This window comes from Dermochelys coriacea, chromosome 1 (genome assembly GCF_009764565.3).
Source record: "Dermochelys coriacea isolate rDerCor1 chromosome 1, rDerCor1.pri.v4, whole genome shotgun sequence".
Taxonomy (NCBI): Eukaryota; Metazoa; Chordata; order Testudines; family Dermochelyidae; genus Dermochelys; species Dermochelys coriacea.
Genome location: NC_050068.2, coordinates 143,389,194 through 143,408,643, shown reverse-complemented (window position 1 = coordinate 143,408,643; position 19,450 = coordinate 143,389,194). Strand labels below are relative to the sequence as shown.

Below are 19,450 nucleotides of genomic sequence, written 5' to 3'. Positions count from 1 at the left end.
CCTTGGGGGACACCTCTATTTACCTCTCTCCATTCTGAAAACTGACCATTTATTTCTACCCTTTGTTTCCTTTCTTTTAACCAAATACGGATCCATGAGAGGACCTTCCCTCTTATCCCATGACTACTTACTTTTCTTAAGAGCCTTGGTGAAAGACTTTGTCAAAGGCTTTCTGAAAGTCCAAGTACACTAGATCCACTGGATCTCCCTTGTCCACGTTTGTTGACCCCCCACAAAGAATTCTAATAGACTGGTTGTGACAGAGCCAATGTCATTCTCCTAGCACTCTACTGGCCGAGGCAGTTTTTCCTTTACAAAATCCATGTTGACCTTCCCCAACAAGTAGTGTTCATCTGCGTCTCTGATAATTCTGTTCACAAAATTTCAACCAATTTGCCTGGTACTAAAGTTAGGCTTAGCGATCTGTAATTGCCAGGATCGCTTCTGGAGCCTTTTTTAAAAATTGGTGTCACATGAGTTATTCTCAGTCACCTGGCACGGAAGCGGATTTCAGCAATAGGTTATATACTTAACTTAGTAATTCTGCAATTTTACATCTTAGTTTTCAGAATTCTTGGGTGAATACTATCTGGTTCTGACAACATATTACTGTTAAATTTATCAATTTTTTCCTAAATCTCCTCTGACACCAAATCTGGAACAGTTCCTCAGATTTGGTCACCTAAAAGAATGGTTCAGGTGTGGGAATCTCCCTCACATCCTCTGCAGTGAAGATCAATGCAGAGAATTCATTTAGCTTATCTGCAATGGCCTTATCTTCCATGAGTGTTCCTTTAGCACCTCAATTGTCCAGTGGCCAAACTAATTGTTTGGCAGGTTTCCCGCTTCTAACATACTTACATTTTTTGCTGTTAATTTTTTAGAAGCTCTGGGAACCAAAACTGCCTCGGCCAGTAGAGTGCTAGGAGAATGACATTGGCTCTGTCACAACATGTAGTTCTCAGCACCATGGGAACCAGGGGAATGGGAGGAAAGGCACATCTGAAAATGCTCATCCATGACAGTAGGAGAACATTGGCTTGGGTGTCACGGCCTATGGCTCCCCTGGAATAATACAGAGGAAGTTTGTTTGTTTATGATGCAAACTGGTCCCATAAAGGTGTGTCCCAGTGTGTGAAAATGTCTGTCAGAACAGAGTTGTGGTTTTCCCCACTCATGATCCACCAAGAAATGCCTGCTGAGATTGTCTGCTAAGGAGCTGTGGATACCTGGGAGCTACGCTGCCTGGATGGTGGTGATGCGCCTGATGCACCAGTTCCAAAGCCTGACTACCTTGCATGCAAAGCTAGTTGCCCGCAGTTCCAGGATGCTGATATGTAGTCTGGTCTCCCGTGTGGTACACGTGCCCTTTGCAGTTCGACTGTTCAGGTGGAAACCCCACCCCAGAACAGATGCATCTGTTACAACAGCAGCACTTGGAGTGGCAAAGGGAACTCCCACTCGTATCTTGTCTGGGTTTGACCTCCAACGAAAGAAAACTATGATCCCGGGGCGGGGAGGAGGGGACAGTCACCCTGGAGTTGATGTGGTATTTCTTGGGAGAGCAAACCAAATTGAGCCAGTCTGGCAGCAACATAGATGAAGCCTGGAATACAGTGTCACATACGTGCACACAGCCATGTGACCTAGCAGCAATGGGCACATCCAAACTGTAGTGCTTAGTCTGTGGGAAATGAAAAAAAAAAAAAATCAGGTTGCACATTGTCTGAAACCTTTCCACAAGGAGGAAGACTCTTGCAGAAACAGAACTCAACATTGCTGTGATAAAGTTGATTGACCTTGTGGGGAATAAAATGGACTTCTCTGTTCATGCAGACATGCTCTCATGCTGAGAGGCTTTGAATGAGATATCGAATAGCCAACCCGGCCTCCTGTTGAGAGTGACCTATCAGGAGCCAGTCATGAAGATATGGAAAGACTGTGTAACCCTGATGCCTCATCTGGACCACCACCATGGAGAAACTTGGTGCTGTCACAAGTTTGAAGGGGAGGACGCAAAATTGGAAGTGCTCCCAGCCCATCATAAATCATAGGAACCTTTTGTGGAAGGGGTGACTATCTATACGAAAGCAGTCCTTCCTGTCAAGAGCCACAAACTACATCCCTTCTTGAAGAGAGGAGATTATTGATGCCAACAGGACTATCCTCAATTTCAACTTCTAAATGAAGATATTGAGTTGCCAAAGGTCCCAAATGGGTCTTCACCCTCCATCTTTTTTGGGGACTAGCAAATATGATAAATAGAACGCTCTTCCTTGATATGAGGTGGGATGCACTATACTGCCTGTCAGTGCAATAGGGATTCCACTTCCTTTTGAAGAATTGCCTCGTGAGAGTTGCCCCATAAGGGGGCCGAGAAAGCAGTTTGTGGGGAGGAGAAGAGATGAACTCTATGGAGTATCCCTAATTGATACTCTACAAGACTGTCCGTTGCCATTAGCTCCCTCTTGTGGGCAAACAAAGACAGACAGCCTCCAAAAGAGGACAGAAGGAGGAGCAGGTGGCAACAGAGAATCGGTGAGCAGGTCTGGACTAAAATCTCAAAAGTAGCGCCTAACCGTGAGCTCTGAATGGGTCACAATTGTGATGGTAAAGGGGGTTGAAAAGCAGGGCCACTGAGTCTTGGGTCTCTTGCAGGGACACTTGGCAGAATACTGGTAGTAGAATGCATGGGGAGGAGGAGGAGGAGGAGAAGTGGTTTTGATTTACAGGTCTGCCTCTAACGCTTTCTTCTTGAGGCCAGTGTACAGATCCCCAGGGAGCCGATGGTAGACCTTGAGTCCTTTAAATTAGTGACGAATCAGCTTCTCATTAAAGAGGCAGGACTCACCAATGGAAGGTGTTGGTTAGTATTCTGCACCTCCCTGGAGAAGCCTGAGGATTGCAACCACAAATCCCTCTCATAACAATACCAGTGGTCAAGCTTCTGGATGCTGTATCTGCCGCATCAACTGAAGCCATAAGAGACATTTTCACTACCAGCTTGCCCTCTTCTACAAGGGAGAGGAACTGGGCTCTGGGCTCGGTCCTCAAAGGAAAGTTTGTCCTGAAAAGCCCCCAGCCTGAAGTAGTTATTAAAGTCATACTTGGCTATCTGGGCCTGGTAATTGGCAATGAGGAATTGCAAGCTCACAGAGGATAAGACCTTTCTCCCCAGGAGATCCCGGCTCTTCGAGCTCTTGTCTGATGGGGCACCCCTGAGGTACTGAGACCTATTACATTCTGTAGCAGCCTGCACCACCAGGGATTTGGAAGCAGGATGGGAAAATAGGAATTCAGCTCCCTTTGCCAGACCAAAATAGCATTTCTCCACCTTCTTAGGTGTGGAGGCATAGGATGCTGGGATGTGCCAGCAGATCGAGGGACGTGATCGTTCCCCTCTATTCAACATTGGTGAGGCCTCATCTGGAGTAGTGTGTCCAGTTTTGGGTCCCACACTACAAGAAGGATGTGGAAAAATTGGAAAACATCCAGCGGAGGGCAACAAAAATGATTAGGGGACTGGAACACATGACTTATGAGGAGAGGCTGAAGGAACTGGGATTGTTTAGTCTGCGGAAGAGAAGAATGAGGGAGGATTTGATAGCTGCTTTCAACTACCTGAAAGGGGGTTCCAAAGAGGATGGATCTAGACTGTTCTCAGTGGTAGCAGATGACAGAACAAGGAGTAATGGTCTCAAGTTGCAGTGGGGGAGGTTTAGGCTGGATATTAGGAAAAAAATTTTCACTAGGAGGGTGATGAAGCACTGCAATGTGTTACCTAGGGAGATGGTGGAATCTCCTTCCTTAGAAGTTTTTAAGGTCAGGCTTGACAAAGCCCTGGCTGGGATGATTTTGTTGGGATTGGTCTTGCTTTGAGCAGGAGGTTGGACTAGATGACCTCCTGAGGTCCCTTCCAACCCTGATATTCTGTGAATCTCATCGGTTCCAATATGGCCTCATTAATTTTGAAAGTCACCTTACTTGGGCACTGAGGCTGCAGAATGTCCAACAGTCAATGGACTTGGACTTCCTCTAGAAATATCTGGAGATCATTAGCCACCCTTTGTAGTAAAGTCCTCACTATGGTCTTCTGGTGGGGGTGCCTCATCCAAGGAAGTGGAGGAGATTTCCAACTGAACTATTGGTACCTGTGGTTCTGGTTGAACATTCTTTTCTTCCTACACTGACAAAAACAGTTGTTCACACAAGGAGAAGGAGTGGAAAGGCTCCTGGGTGGGTCCCAGATGTCTGGAATAGGGATTGTATGGGACCCCAATAGGGCCAAAAAGAGGGCCAAATGTTTGAGGGGAACCCCATCACCAGGGGGATCACTGGTCTCTTAGGCAGGTCATGTTCATAAGGGTAGTGACAATAAGTCCTAGATCACCTGTCCAGGCTTAGTTCTGTCTGTGGAGATAAAGGGGCCAGCTCATCAGATCCATCCGAATCCAAAAATCAGTCCTGTTGTAACAGCAGAGCAATTAGTACCAAGGTAATCCTGCCTGATGGCTGTAAGAAAGACAGTTCCTGAGACACCAAAGGAATCTTCTGGTGTAGTAATTTCCCTCAGGGGGGGCTGGGCGAGAGAAGAGAGGAGACTGCAGGGAGAGGAATATATCCTCTGGGGCCATGTAGGTCTCTGTGCATCCTGGTGTGCGGGGAGTTCTGATGGTCAGCATCAATGGTTGCAGTACATCCCTGGTTGTAGAGTGTGTTTTGGGCAGATGCATCAGAACCATAAAATCTGGAGCTGCACTTGTAGATGAGACTGGCAGATGCAGGGGTGCTGGAACAATCTGTATGGTGGGGGTGCTGAGAGCCATTGAATCAAGCTGTAAATCCTGTATATGACTGAAACCACTTCAAGCCAGGGGGTGCTGCCAAACCCCCAGCACCTCTAGTTCCAGCACCAATAGGAAAATGATAGTGCTTGTGCTATCATTGTGCTTGTGCTACCAGAGACACCAACGGAACCAGCGGATCCTTCTTCCTGCATACCTTACTCTCCACCCGGGGGTTTTCTGCAGAGCCAGTTACTTAGAAGTCTGTGTGTAAGGACTCGCCCGACTCGATGGGCTTGGGGAAGGAGTGCGCCTTTTATGGACAGGGGGATGGGGTCTCCACTTCAGGGAAACAAACTTCACAAAGACCAACTGAACTAAGCTAAAAAGTAACTATTTACAATCTTATTTACAGGTTTTGTGAAATGCTGAAGCCAGAGAAGACACTGGATCCTGACTCAGACCATGTGGAGTTAAGACGGAATTGAGAGGGCATTAATCTGCGCCGCTTCTTATGCCCTCGCTCTGGAGCATGAGGAGATCCACTGCGCATGTGTGGGCCAACCAACGCTGCTTGTTAAAATCCCTGGACTCGGGCGCATGCATACCCTCATGTGGAATACACATAAGGACCAGAACTTGAAGAACTGACTCTTACCTGTCCAACAGGATATTGAAACACTAAAGGAGCCTCTGAAGGAGAGAGCTTTGTACTGGAAATGGTCATGACTCTATGTAAATTATAAAAATTGTCATGTGTGAAGAATGTATGCAAATATAGAGACAGCCTCCATCAGCTCAAAAGAAAAAAACTTGAGTTACCAGACAGAATTTAAAAAAAAGTTTTCCATCTTGAACATCCTTAGGTTTTTGTTGAAAAATTTGAAATCTGTTGCATCTTCCTCTTTTTTGAGACATCTCAAGAAGAAAAGCATCACAAAAAGACTGCTGTCTTTTGAACTAGGATCCACAGCCCCTCCTACAATGTCTAAAGGATGGCAAGGACTTCTTCAATTTCACTAAATCATAAAGCACCACTTTGGTCTAACACCTGTATATTTAGAGGCAGCTAAGAACTCTTCTGTTTGGGCTTTCAAGTATGTAGCTCACATGAATCCACAAAAATCATATTGGATGTCAAAGCTCTAGTGAAAGTGTGGATGGCATCCACAAAAGCATCCAAAAAGGCAGCTACTAATGAGATTTTAAGAAGACCTGTTTCCCAGCTTGTGTTCGTCTCTCCCCCACCATATTTTGGGGAAGGAGGCCTGACAAGCTGCCCCATCCAGAACAGCTCTGGCAAAACAGGCCCAGAACACAACAGATGAACAAGACTCAAGGGGAAATGGAATGAAGCCCTGCTGCCACAGCTCAGAGGAAGGGGATAGAAAAGGAAGAGAGTAGGCAAGATACTATGTCTGCTTCTCTTTCTTTTAATTTTCAATTAACATATTTGGGCTTTTTGATTTCACTTTCTCCTTTCCCTTGCCCCAGCTCCCTTTCGCAGACAGTGGTGACAAACAGTTGCAATCTTTGACTACCAGGGCCTTAGAATTTGGGCAAATTATCACAAAAGAATTAATTTAATAATCTCAATAGGAAATTTGAAATTAACCTGACTGGCAAACTTTATCCTTTCACTCAATGTACTGCAACAGGAATTTCTGTAACTTACCTACAAGTTGTGGTGAAAGAAGGAAGAGTAATTTTTCCCCTCTGTGGTCCAGTTTTCTGGCCAAGAAGGTGGGTCACCTGAGGAACTGATTGGAACACTAAAGAACCATGTCCAGGAGGAGATGCCACTACGTGAAAAGACCACTGATCTGGGGTCACAGCCAATGGCAACCAAGTTAGTCCCAGACAGCACCTTGGCAACTCTTCTGTTGTCCCACAAGAAACAGCCTGCTTCCCAGGGGATCCTAAATACAGAAGCCAAACACATCTGACATTCCACTGGAAGGCTGCTTGTCAAAAAGGCTGAAAAAAAGAGTGACCTTATACTTACTGTCACTGGTCTGTAGAGAGCTAGTTGATCATGTGATACTGCCTCTACTTGTTTCCAGTTGCTAAGTTACATTACAGAACAGCTAAAATTACATTAAAAACTCTATTACTTTTCCATGCAAGCAACTGCTATAGTTACTACGAGAGAAGTAGCCCATGAAACTCATTAAGGTTTGTTCACACCATGAAAAAGTTTCAAAACCACTGTACTATAAGCCAACCCAACAATGCCCCATTTGGATGGCAAATACTACAGATAATCTTTTTGGTTTTTTTTTTTTAAATCCCATTGGATTATAAAAATTCATGTAAATATATCTACTGGTCTTCAGTTTTAGCAAACACTTGTACTTATAAACATTTAAGGCCAAATTTGAGTTGGCAGTGTTCATATGTTCTCTCCCTTTTTGGAAAGCATTTTTCTTCTTCCAGAATATATAAATGTACAAATAGGTTTGTGATAGGATGTAATATTTCAGATTAAAACTAAAATAACCCCCACTATATCAGAAAAAAAATTAAAAATCATGGAAGATCAATTTAAAAGTATGTGTACTCAAAGATGGTCACAATCATTTATTGACAAGATTGAGTTTTAATTGTTTAAATGATCTCAAGGTATCTATCGCCATCTAGTGAACAACCACTACAATTACTACACTAGTCACTTTATAAATTACATTTTATTTGTTGGAATCACACACACACACACGAAATTCATGCTGCCCAACTTTCCCCACTGAAAGTTAACCTATACATGCCTGCAGTTGTACCAGTCTGTACTGAGTTTCCAACATCATTAACAAAATACAGTTGTGTCAGATGGGATCTGCATCAGAGATTCAGAAGAGCACTTACCTTCTATAAGAAATGAAGTCGATGGCGTATGTCAGGGGTCAGTAACCTTCGGCACAAGGCCCACTGGCCAGGAATGGCGAACCACGGCCGCTGGGAGCTGTGGGGGGCCATGCCTGCGAACAGTCAACGTAAACAAAACGCCTCATGGCCCGCCTGCAGATTACCCCAATAGGCTGCATGCCGAAGGCTGCCGACCCCGGTGTATGTGCTGCACCTCTCACGTGCACAGCTATGTTGCCCTTCATAGAAGGAATTTCTGCCACATCACATGAAATTCTTTTGCCATTAAATCCAAGTGTGCATATGAGGTAATTTCTGCCCCATTAATATGATTTCAAACAAGTTTTTAAAGAATGTGTAATTCCTGAAGTTTTTAGCCAGCACAACACACTTGCATGGTCCAAACTACTTCTAATATGTCATCACAACCAAACCCAATCTCACCAAAATACTATTAATAAAAGTTAATAATATTGACAGCTTTCCAGTACTTTACACTATATGAATTTCCAGCCTTGTTTGCGTTTTTCACACTGAACTTTCTGCAAACATATTTACAGTGCAGCCCTCAACTACGGGATGGTTTGACAACACAGTAAAATGTAGCACTTCAAAATCTGACCTACATCTATTCAAATTAGATTCCCTGGAGATATTTCATATCACCTTATTTACCTATGCATGTATCATCAGGTGCATAATCATAAGAAGTTTAATCACATTTCAAAGAAAAACTTCTTATATGTTACTTTAAATTAGATCCCTAAGACTTTTCCTGAAATTATTTTTTCTCATTTACTTCTTGATACAGACAGCCCGCAGCTCCTGCTACTGATAGTAATGTAATTTATATTAGCATTAAGTGACTGGCGAAAACCTAGGCACCAAGAGGTTAACACATCAAACGGCTTAACACACTCTCCCTTCTAGCTATGGGATTGCAGTATTAACCAAAAAGAATGATTAAAAGAGGATTTTTTTTTTTTTTAAAAGAGTGAACTGAGTCTAGGTCTGTGGAAAAATTAATTAAAACATCATCATTTCTCCTTATCTATTTACTGTCTACCCTTCCCATCAAAGACCACTCTATAACACGGCGGATATAATAAGTTTAATCAGTTTCTACCATAATTATACACAGGTATGAACCAGAGCTCATTCTGTAAAAATTCTGGCCTTTTTAAATAGCTATGTGCAAGCAAACTTTTCTTTCCTATTAAAAAAGAGAGGGACAAGAATATGAGTATTAAAAAGATCAAACTGAAACCAAATGAGGTAGAGATCCTGTATGACGAGTGAGAATATAAAAAAAAAAAATGGTGTTGAATTCATGGACTTTAGTCTAATTCAGATATAAATTTGTTCAAAACTGTATTTGTCTTGTAGTTCACTTAAGAAGTTGGTACAATAAGTGTCTGAATCTTAAATACAAGATATTTCCCAAGGATACTAAAATCTTTAGTCCCTCACACCAATCATTCAGAATAACTCCTTGGAAGCTTAACATTTTATTTCCTAACTAAATATTTGCACTCTTTTTTGTAAGGTTAAATACGGTGGCTAGGCTGCTCAGTTTTTAAAAATAACGAGAAAAGGAATATTTGTTTTGATGGAAAGACGGACAGAATAATACAGACTTCATAAAGAAAGAAGAATGAAATCAAGGTTTTTATTCATCAAATTTGTCAGTGTCCCTTAAAAAATGTTGGATCTTTTTGAGTCCATGACATAAATTGTAAGTGCAGGAAGTAGCAGTATCTGAGGCTACAGCTATACTACAGCCCTTACAGCGGTGCTGCTGTACCGATGCACCTGCACCACTGTAAACTATCTAGTGTAGCCCTCTAAGCCAACAGGAGAGCTCTCCTGTCGATTTAATTAATCCACCCGAAGGAGTGGTGGTAGCAATGTCGACAGGAGAAGCTCTCCCACCAACATAGCACTGTCCACACCGGCGCTTAGGTTGATGTAACTTATGTCGCTTGGGTAGGGGAGTGGATTATTCACACCCCTGAGCAACATAAATTATACCGATATAAGTGGTAGTGTAGACAAAGAGCAAGGCACCAATTCAACAAGGTTCTTAGACACAGGCATAACTTTATGCATGCAAGCAGTCCCTCTGAAGTCAAATAGTCAGCCAAGCACATTGCTGAATTGGGGCCTACATTACAACTGTTTCCCATCATGGAAAATTTATAAGTAAACATTAATCTGGCTACAACAGACCAGTTCACCATGACAAAACACCAAAGGAAGACCCAAATCTATGGCTACAACTTGTTTTATTATTTTTTTAATTGCTTAACTCTATTCTTGTCACCTGTCCTTCTGCATTACAAAAGGCCAAAATAAAATTATAATTACAAAGCATAAATGAAGGCAAAAGATTTGTAAGTGAGTAAAGACCAATCTACTACTCAATGAAACCTGGGATGATTTAAGTTTACCATTTTAAAATGCTATTTAAGTGACTCACCTCTCTCCCTTTGTGTGTCACCAAAGCTGCCAAAGGCTTGGCATAGAATCTACTGTAGGAAAACCCCAGACAGCCATACATGCTATTAGCTGTAAGCTTCAAAGCCTTCTGCCTGATATCATACTGAAAAGGAACATAACCAGTATATTAATCACCATAACCACCAAACAGAAGTTGAATGCAATATTATCAAGTACTCACAGCTATTTCTGACACCTATCAGCTCTCTAAACCACAAGGGAGCATCTTACAATTTGTTTCCAACCTCCATTTACTATTAAATTAACTCCTATTCTGTAGTCTGAGCAATGAACTTAAATAAGGTATAGTGAAGGCAGAGGAGTGCTTCCATAAGACACACCTGTAAATAGAGGTCAGGATTTAAATCCGTCTGTTTCATCAATTGCTTGACTTGTCGCCTTCTCTCCACCAGCTTCCTGATCTCTTTAGGCAAAATTCCCATTTCTAGAGATGGATCTGGTAGTTCTGGAATTTCTTCTTGCATTCCATCCTGTCAAATAATCATTTAGTTTACCAAGTATTTGCTTTAAAAGTAGATTTTTAGTCTATTAACAAGCAAGGACATGAAAAAAAGTTAGTTTATTTTTGCAGAATAAAAAGGGAACTGCACTCAGTACGGTTTTCATGCTTTTCAGCTGTATTAATTTGATGCTGCAGAACCACTAGTACCCCCAGAATTCGAGTCTATCATCATCTATTCACTGCCAGTACACTAGCACTCTTCTAATGCACCCCAAAAGACTTGGTTCTCAGATGTTCTCTAGGAACAGAAAGTAAAGCCTTCTGGAGCATATGAGCACGGCTCTAAGAAGACAGGTTAAAAATGAATCGTTTCAGAGCCGTAGGGACAAGAGTTTCAGATACCAATTCTATTTGAAGGAAAGCAAGACTATCGGCTTGTCTATATGAAAACTTAGTGTGTGGCAAGCTAGCGTGAGATAGATTTTCACCCCACCCGCCCACAAATTAACTGTCCATGTGAATCCTGCTGCTGCACCCTAAAAGTTCCATAGCGCACTTTGATCTACCTCACTTTGACACAGGAGCAGGATCCAGATAGATAATTAGTGCACAGCAGACTAGTGCAAGCTAGATTTACATCCCAGCTTGCCACATACAGTTTGCATAAATAAGCCCTAAATCTCCAGGTGAAAGAGTTAGATAATATTAAGTGTGAAGATTGGAAGGCAGCATCTGGAGGGGTCACTATTTCACATGTTGCCTCTGAGGTGAGTAATTTTTGACTTTCATATTTAAATGTTACTGGAAATGGTTATAAAGCACTATGTTATCTTGTATGATATTGCCTTCCTCACTCTCAACAATACCTCAGAATCTGCTTCTGAAAGAAGGACAAAGACAAGCAACATGGCTTCTCACTTAAGCTGTGTACAGAAGGAGTTATTCTAACTTGAATGCATGGCCAATACAAGCCATAATGAGAACTCCTACAAGTGATTCCTCTCCCCTTTCCAAGGGCATACATTTTTAATAAATAAAGAATATTGAAAAGATGCATATATCATTTTACACTTCAATTTCAGTGTGATAACAGTCTCCAGATTTGGAATTTAGGCACAAAAATACACACTATTTTCAACCTTATTCCTTTGAAAGGGGATGGATATTTGTTTCTCATGCAATTGTGTTCTCAGGCAATACTGCTAAGATGAAATGCGTTTGCCAGCCTATTGGAGCAGGGACAACGAGTATCACAAACAGTGGGGACCTTTGCAAACACTTTTCAAAAAAGAAAAAAGGAGTACTTGTGGCACCTTAGAGACTAACAATAGTCTCTAAGGTGCCACAAGTACTCCTTTTCTTTTTGTGAATACAGACTAACACGGCTGCTACTCTGAAACTTTTCAAAAAAGAGCAGCTTTGTATATATTATTGTTTACCAAAAGAGCCAAAATATTGTATTTAAATCATTTACCTGAAGTTTCCTAATACACCTATCAGGGAAAAAAATCACTCTGACCGTTTCAGGGATTTATAATTAAGAAAACATTGCCTGGCTTTGCAAGTTACAGACCAACATGTAAAGTCAAGGACAGCTTTTACCACCAAACTTTGTGTCATTATTGGCCTTATAGGGGTGGGGTACCTACAGTGCAGTGGTTTACACATTTACATATACTTTCTGCTATATGCCCATGGATTTTCTTTGGATCCAAACGCTCCAAATCAAGAGATGTACGTAACGGTACAGATATAAATCTTAAAGAGTTCCAACACTTGAACTGTGCCTAAATGTGAACACAGTGGCAAAACTAAACCACTTTCATAGGCTTCAATCAATCAGGCATTAGCTTATGAGACAAAAAAAGTGTCACAAGTGGAACGATACACTCTAACTTAGGAATGAGCCAAAAGCTTCTACGTTAATGAAGGATACTTCTGTATAATTATCACCACAAAGGAGAAAGAAAAATAAATCTAAATGTCCATAGCCCAACAAGTTATATAGGTATTGCTGAAGATGGACCATTCAGAAACGCTATGTTGTTTGATTTAATAGTTCACCCTGTTCTAAAAGACAACCAAGAGTCACCCTCAGCCAGGGTGGATAAACAAAACAAAAAAAAAAAAAAAAAATCAATTTAGAAAAAAAATCAGTTTTTAATTTAAATTAAATTCAGGTTTAGTCTTAAAAAATAAACCTACTGAAAATTAAATCTGACACTGACAACCCATGTTAGAGCCTAAATTTATTATAGTCCATTAAAATCATTTACAATAAAAACAAAAAACAATCCATGTTTGATGGCAAGTTCAGGTTGAAGTCACTGGCTAAGAAGAGTTTATTGAAGTATTAAACCAGCTTTTGACAGCTTAGCGCCTTCTGCAGGTGCAAATAGAATTTTTTTTCATTTCAGTTTATTCAACTAGTTCAATTCAACATCTAGCTCACTAAAAGTTAAGAAACCAACAGGGAATTGAAAAAGCAGAAAAGTTTGTTTTCTTCTAATCTCTGAATAAAAACCAAGGGCATGTCAATACGGCACCAAACAAAGTGCTCCAGAGGGGTGCAATTTGTAAAGCACTCTAATGTGTTGCACTCTAATTGCCCTGGGTAGACTCTGCTGTTGTGCTCCAGAAGGTGCCGAGTTCATGTTAACATAGTCCATTAACGTGAATTAGGTACTTTTTAGTGCACACCAGCAGGGTCTATGTGGGGCAGTTAGACCACAACACATTAGACCTTTACAAATTACACTCGCTCAGGCGTCCTTCGCCAATACTGTGCAGACAAGTCCTAGGTTTGAGAAGATCAGATCCCCTAGTTGTAAAATCTTGAAGGACATGGTGACCAGAAACAATCAATTCAATTCACTGAGAGTGGACAATACCATTTTTGTTTAATAAATCAGTTAGTTTTAAATGCAAAACTGTTTTAATCAGCTTTCTTCTTACGTATCCAGCACATTTAAGGAAATTTTATTTATTTTTTAAAAAAGAAAAACTAAAATGCTGATTTTGTGAATTTTTAATTGAATTTGAATTGCCACCTAAATAGAATTTCACCTAGATCACATGTAAAAAGTTAATTACCTTTTAAATAAGAAATGCATGATTCACCATTTTCTAACCTAATACAAATATAAAAATTAAGCTTCTGAATAAATGCAAGTTAAGCTATATAACTGCTTAAATAATTGTATATAGATATAGTGTATCCTCCTGATTGCAAAAAAAAAAAAAAAAAAAAAAAAAAAAAAAAAAGATATATTTAGTTGCAAATCAACATTTTAATAAGTTACCAACCAACAAGAATCAACCTCTTTTTAGGAAGTTCATCAATTTTAACTAATACACACAAATGCAAAACATGATTTAAAATCATTAGTAAAAATTTGTGATTTAAGTAGCTTTGATTTGAATCTATCCATTTTACCTGCACCCCCCAAATGCAGCAGGCACAGAACAGGCTTCCTGAACTGACACCATTGTTTATTCCATCATTGAACCCAACTGAAGAGGCATATTGCTAGTCTGGAGCTCAAGTACCTAGTACCACAGAGACAGTCAAACACTCCTGGTGGCTCCAGTCAATTCATATTCTCCAGTTAAACATTTTTGGTATTCAGGACTATAAAACGGAGTATGTCCCATGGAGCATAGATTTTGCATCAGATAGCCAATACATTTCAGAGACATATAAAAAAAGTGAAGGTCCAATCTTACAGCTGTATGGATTTCCCCCAACCTCATTTGGTAAACTGCAATTGAAAGGTTTCACAGAAGAAATGTTTTTATAAGGAGAAACATGAATAAGGAGATTGTTTGTTCAGCTGAACAGAAGGAGGGAGTTCCAAGCATAAAAAGGAATGATATGGAAATATGCAAAGATGAGCATAGAAGGAGAATACAAAAGGCAAGTTCAGAAAAGCAGCTTGCAAGGAATTGTAGGAAGAAATTAAAACAGATGTAGATGGGGTGGAGTGACTAAAAGGGTAGGATGAGAAATGTGAACCCAAGTGTGAAAACAAAAAGAAGCCCATGGGAGAAGGACAGAATGGCAAGACAGGAAGTTTATTTCTGTAGTGCTTTAATACAGATGCAAGGTGACATGTATGGAGGCCAGGGATGAGAAAAAAAAATGTTTCATTAGTTTGGATGAGAGATGACAAGGCACAGAAAAGGGATTTAGCAGCATAAAAAAGGTGGATTGTGTAGAAGTTGTAGAGGAACAAGAGACAGGATTAACTAAGCACTCAATAAATCCTCTTGTATGGGAGAGGATAAGGAATGGAACAACATGCCAGGGGTGCAAGCATGAGGAGTATTATTGAAAGGAAATAGATGCAACAGTTACAGATAGCACATTCAAGGAGCTTGGAAGCAAAAAGACAAATTCCCTAGATTGTGTTCTTCCTTGCAGGAAGGATTGTCCTCCTTGCGAGTTTTGAAATCACCTAGCACATAGGGAGTGCTACCAAAAGGAAAAATAATGATGAGAGGGTATTGAGATAAGCATGTAGGATCAGTTTCCAGCCAGGATGCTGTTACAATTTAATTCACATGAAACACACTGAAGATTTGAACCTCAAATCAGAACACTAATAAAGCACACACAAACCTCTGCCCTTTTCTGTGCATCTGATGACTCTCTCTGCACTGTGGTAAAACATATGTTGAACTCCTGGATAATTGAAGGGTACAAGCTGTTGAAGTCCAGAAGCAAAATAAATGTGTCATAAAAACCTGAAACAGAATACAGAGTAGAAGGTATAATACAGTGTGAGGATCCATATAAATTATTCATCCCCATTAGATACATAATCCAACGCCCATTAAAGCCAAATTAAAGATTTCTATTGAGTTTCAGGGCCCAATTCAGTAACTATAAATAAGAAATTTGATTAATATGGATGTATCTGTGGTGGGGGAGGAGAAGACTTCATACAATTAAGTGGGGAGGTTTGGGAGAGGGCCGAGAGTGTCAGAAGTTTTTGCAGGAAAAGAAGTGACCCCCACTCCCATATTACATGGCTGATCCCAGACTAAGCTGAGAGTTACCAGTCTACACAGTTTTGTACAAGCTTGAGAAGTAGCTTGGATTCAGAGACCAATGCACTATGTGATGCGTCTAAGCAACAGTCCTAAGAAAAGGTTCGGATGTGCTATTAGCCAGTGATTGAAGACTGTCAGAAGTGGAACGATCTAACCCCGCTTAACTTGCCAGGGTTAAACAGATAGCTTCTGTACTACTGTAGGATGCTTTTGTACAATTATCACCACATATAGCAGAAACAAAGAAAAACCTTAAGCATCCATTAGCAAAAATATACACGTGATATACACAACCTAAATACAAAAACCCCTAATTTATCCATGATGCTGCATGAAAGAGGTACTACTCTACTGGCAAACAAAACTAAGCATTCTTTCCTGTTTGTATGCAAAATGAAAAGCACATATAAAAAGTTACTTCTGTGTCTATATCCTTACAAGAAAGTTGTGCTACATTGCTTCCCTCCCCCCCCCCCCCCGACCTTCTCAAGATTCTGGCCTTTCTAATAATCATCATTCTGGATTTTTTTCCTTTCATATAAAAGGGGGTTGCAGATTTTCCCTGCCTTTTCTTTGAAACTTTTTGAACAAAACAGCAGTGAAACAGCATTTTAGTTTAGTTGGAGCTAACCTTCTCATTTATGACCCAATATACAGTTATGAGCAGTAAAACTGCCAAACCTTACCCACTTTCGGATCCAACACTAGACCCCCAGCATATGCTGCCTTCTTTCTCCCCATCTTTGATTTATTCTGATCTTCAACATCTTCATCTTCATCCACCTGTATTTGGCATAAAAAAATTCCTACATCTAGCCTCTTTTAAAAATAACAAAAAGTTTCTAATTTAGAAGCCTTCATTTACAAAAGAAAAAGAAAAATTGGAATGAGTGGGATAAGAATGGAGTTTTTTTTCCCTAACAGACATCTACTATATGAATATTTTTTATCAATATCCTGATTAAGGCTCTTTCCATCACAAAATTGCACTATGATTCACTGCTCTGGGAAGAGACTGATCACAAAAGATTACACAGTCTTTTAGGAATCGTCACCATGGAACAGAGCACTAGTCTATGTTGTGTTTGACACCCAATGATGGAGAGAAAGCAAAGTTACTTTAAAAGAATATTATTGAATTAATTTAAGCCCAAAATTTAATTTACAAAAATAGTGGGTTTTAAAAAACCACAAACTTTAGATCAATAGCAATGCTTGCAATTTTTATTCTGACAAGAATTTTTTTTATGAATTAAACATTGCCTCAGTGTAGTAGTGCAAGTAAGGGAGAAAGTGAAACTGATTATAATCAAACCATGAAAGTGACTGCTGCTGTTGGGGATCTCAGCCCCGAGAATGTCCCTGGTATAGTCTGAATCTGTTCTCCTGGTGCCGGAGTTGACATGGGTGCTCCCAGGACCAGGCCCAGTACGAACAGAGCGAGTTGCACCACACTTTGCTCCTTTCTGCTCATGCTTGGCACCATCTCAGACTTGGTGGGCTTATCACACAACAACTTTTTCCTGTGCCTCTCTTTGTGTGAGGCCACTAAGCTCCTTCCTGAGCTCCTACCCCATTGCTTAGAGCAACCCTTTTTGATGCCCCAGTGCCACTTTCCCAGCAGATATCTTTGAAGTTGCCTATCTGCCCAAGGGACCGCTGGAAAATACAGGCCTGCCCATTAGACAGGTCTTGAAGTAAAGCTCTTCTGGAGCCAATGCCACCTTCATGGATCATTCCAGAAGAAAGAGCTTCAGCCTCACATCTTGCGACCTGAAGTCGCTGCAGAGAAAAATAGGCAGCCCAAGCATCTGCTAGGGATACGGGATTATCCCAGGCAGAATAGGCCCGCACTATGCGAGTCTTTCAGGAGGATTAGCCCTCAATCTTCCATAAGTAGTAAGAAGGAACCTAGCTGATGTCCAACCTGCTTAACTGCTCAAGCTAAACTTTCTAAGAACGAGCAGCACAGGGTACATGTGCCCCCCTGTACACTGCTAGTCAAGAAAAATCCAGACTTGCTTTGACACATGGCTAGAAGGGGTTAAACATCCCGTAAAATAAACAACCCTCAAAAGACATGTGAGGAAATAGTATTTGTGGTTTTGTGTATTTACATATGTATGAGTAGGGTCGACAATGTAATAAACAGTCTCTGTCTACGCTGTATTCTGATAATTCAGTGATCAAAAGAACATCCTAGCATTTAAATGAATTATAAACACAGGATCTCTCTTTGAAATGTATAGCAAATATTCTGTGAATGGCGGAGGAACAAGCAAATTGCCTTATGTTAATTCTATAGCTAAGTACTGGCAATGGACCTCCTTCAAAGTCATCCTAATTACCTTTTGTTCCCTGAGGAACTCCAATTTGCCAAAGAGAACATAAAATTGTATAAAAGATTCTTGGGTCCTGATTCTGTCATCTCAGATCCGCTTAGGCTTCAGCAGGGGAAATTGGAGTCACAAGACTGAGGTCCCAGTTATGCTGGTATGCCCTGAATATGATATTTGGACCATATTCTATAGACTATAACCTATGAACTATTTCTAAAAGAACTCTTTGCAACTACAACGCTCACCATCTCTGCTATGAATCTGCATCTAAATGAATTGAACTCATGTCTGTATGTATATTGATCTTTTAACCATTCTCTCTCTCTCTCTCTCTCTATTTTTTAAGAAATTTTAGTTTAGTTAATAAGAACTGGCTGTAGCATGTATTTGGGCAAGATCTGAAACATTCATTAACCTAGGAGGTCATGTGTTCAATCCTTTGGGATTGGTAGAACCTTTTCTTTTATATGATAAAATACAACTTTCAGAAATCATCATATTTGACTTAGGTACCTGGATGGAAGCCTGAGGCTGGATCACTTTAAGCGAACTGTGTTGTTTGGACTTCTGAATAACCAGTAAGGTAAGAAAGAAGCTGTTTTTGCTGGCTTGGTAAACCTAAGTATTAGAATATCCACCAGCTTTATGGGGATTGTCTGCCCCATTTTTTGTAGTTCACCCTAAATGAATGACCATAGCTGGCCCCCACTGGAACGCTGGTCACATTTGCACACAAGCTGCATGTGCACCTATAGTGGGATACGTGTGAAGAAGATATTAAGGAAGTTGTTTCTAAAAACCTTATTGGTATCTATAAGGATCTTTTCAACAAGGGAGAAACTGACTGGTTCACAGAAAAATAAAGGAACTGACTATATACCAAGTAACATTAAATGTACAATTACACACGAAAAAATATTTGATAAGATTACTGATCTTGAAAGAAGTTAAGTGCTCCTGTAGTTATAATAGGTAAACTTCAGCAATGTGTTTTTTCAAGTTGACAGTGTCCCTTAAAACCACAGGCTTTTCACTTCACACTTAAGACAAGTTGTTATTATATCTTGGAAAAAGTTCTTGTTGATCTGACCATAAAACTATTCCTGTGTTTGGATATAATTACTTTTTCATGTTTTCGTAAAGAAAATGATGTGCAAAGGAAAAAGATTAGTGTTTTTATAAGAATTTATCTAAAAAAAATCATGGAAGAAGCAAGTCAAAATAAGAATATATTTGGGACCCACCAGCTTCTGCTGAGGCTTTTTAAAAACTTGCTTGTCCGGCACAATATAGTCTCTCTCATAAAAAGCATGAAGCAGCAGGAATTCATTACGCTCCGATCGCCCACCCATCATTGTCCTTGACTATGGAGGAAAAAAAAACAGAAGAATTCAAAACAAAACTGGAGAAAGCAAAATATTGATGCACAAAAATGAATTAAGACATAG

The 19,450-nt window shown here is 40.3% G+C and overlaps 1 protein-coding gene and 1 non-coding gene across 8 annotated transcripts in view; both read right to left on the bottom strand.

Moving 5' to 3' along the window:
• The window catches only part of POLA1 (DNA polymerase alpha 1, catalytic subunit), a 369,765-nt gene that overhangs the window by 291,687 nt on the left and 58,628 nt on the right, over positions 1 to 19,450 (bottom strand). For all 7 annotated transcript variants that reach the window (XM_038370695.2, XM_038370686.2, XM_043505015.1 and 4 more), the window contains exons 22-26: positions 19,247 to 19,366; positions 16,350 to 16,446; positions 15,230 to 15,354; positions 10,487 to 10,636; positions 10,126 to 10,248 (exon numbers count right to left, since the gene is read on the bottom strand). In XM_038370695.2, coding sequence (XP_038226623.1) covers positions 10,126 to 10,248; positions 10,487 to 10,636; positions 15,230 to 15,354; positions 16,350 to 16,446; positions 19,247 to 19,366 — 615 coding nt within the window. The remainder of the gene's footprint in view (positions 1 to 10,125; positions 10,249 to 10,486; positions 10,637 to 15,229; positions 15,355 to 16,349; positions 16,447 to 19,246; positions 19,367 to 19,450) is intronic.
• Positions 15,793 to 15,926, bottom strand: LOC119850233. The gene has a single exon (XR_005290771.1).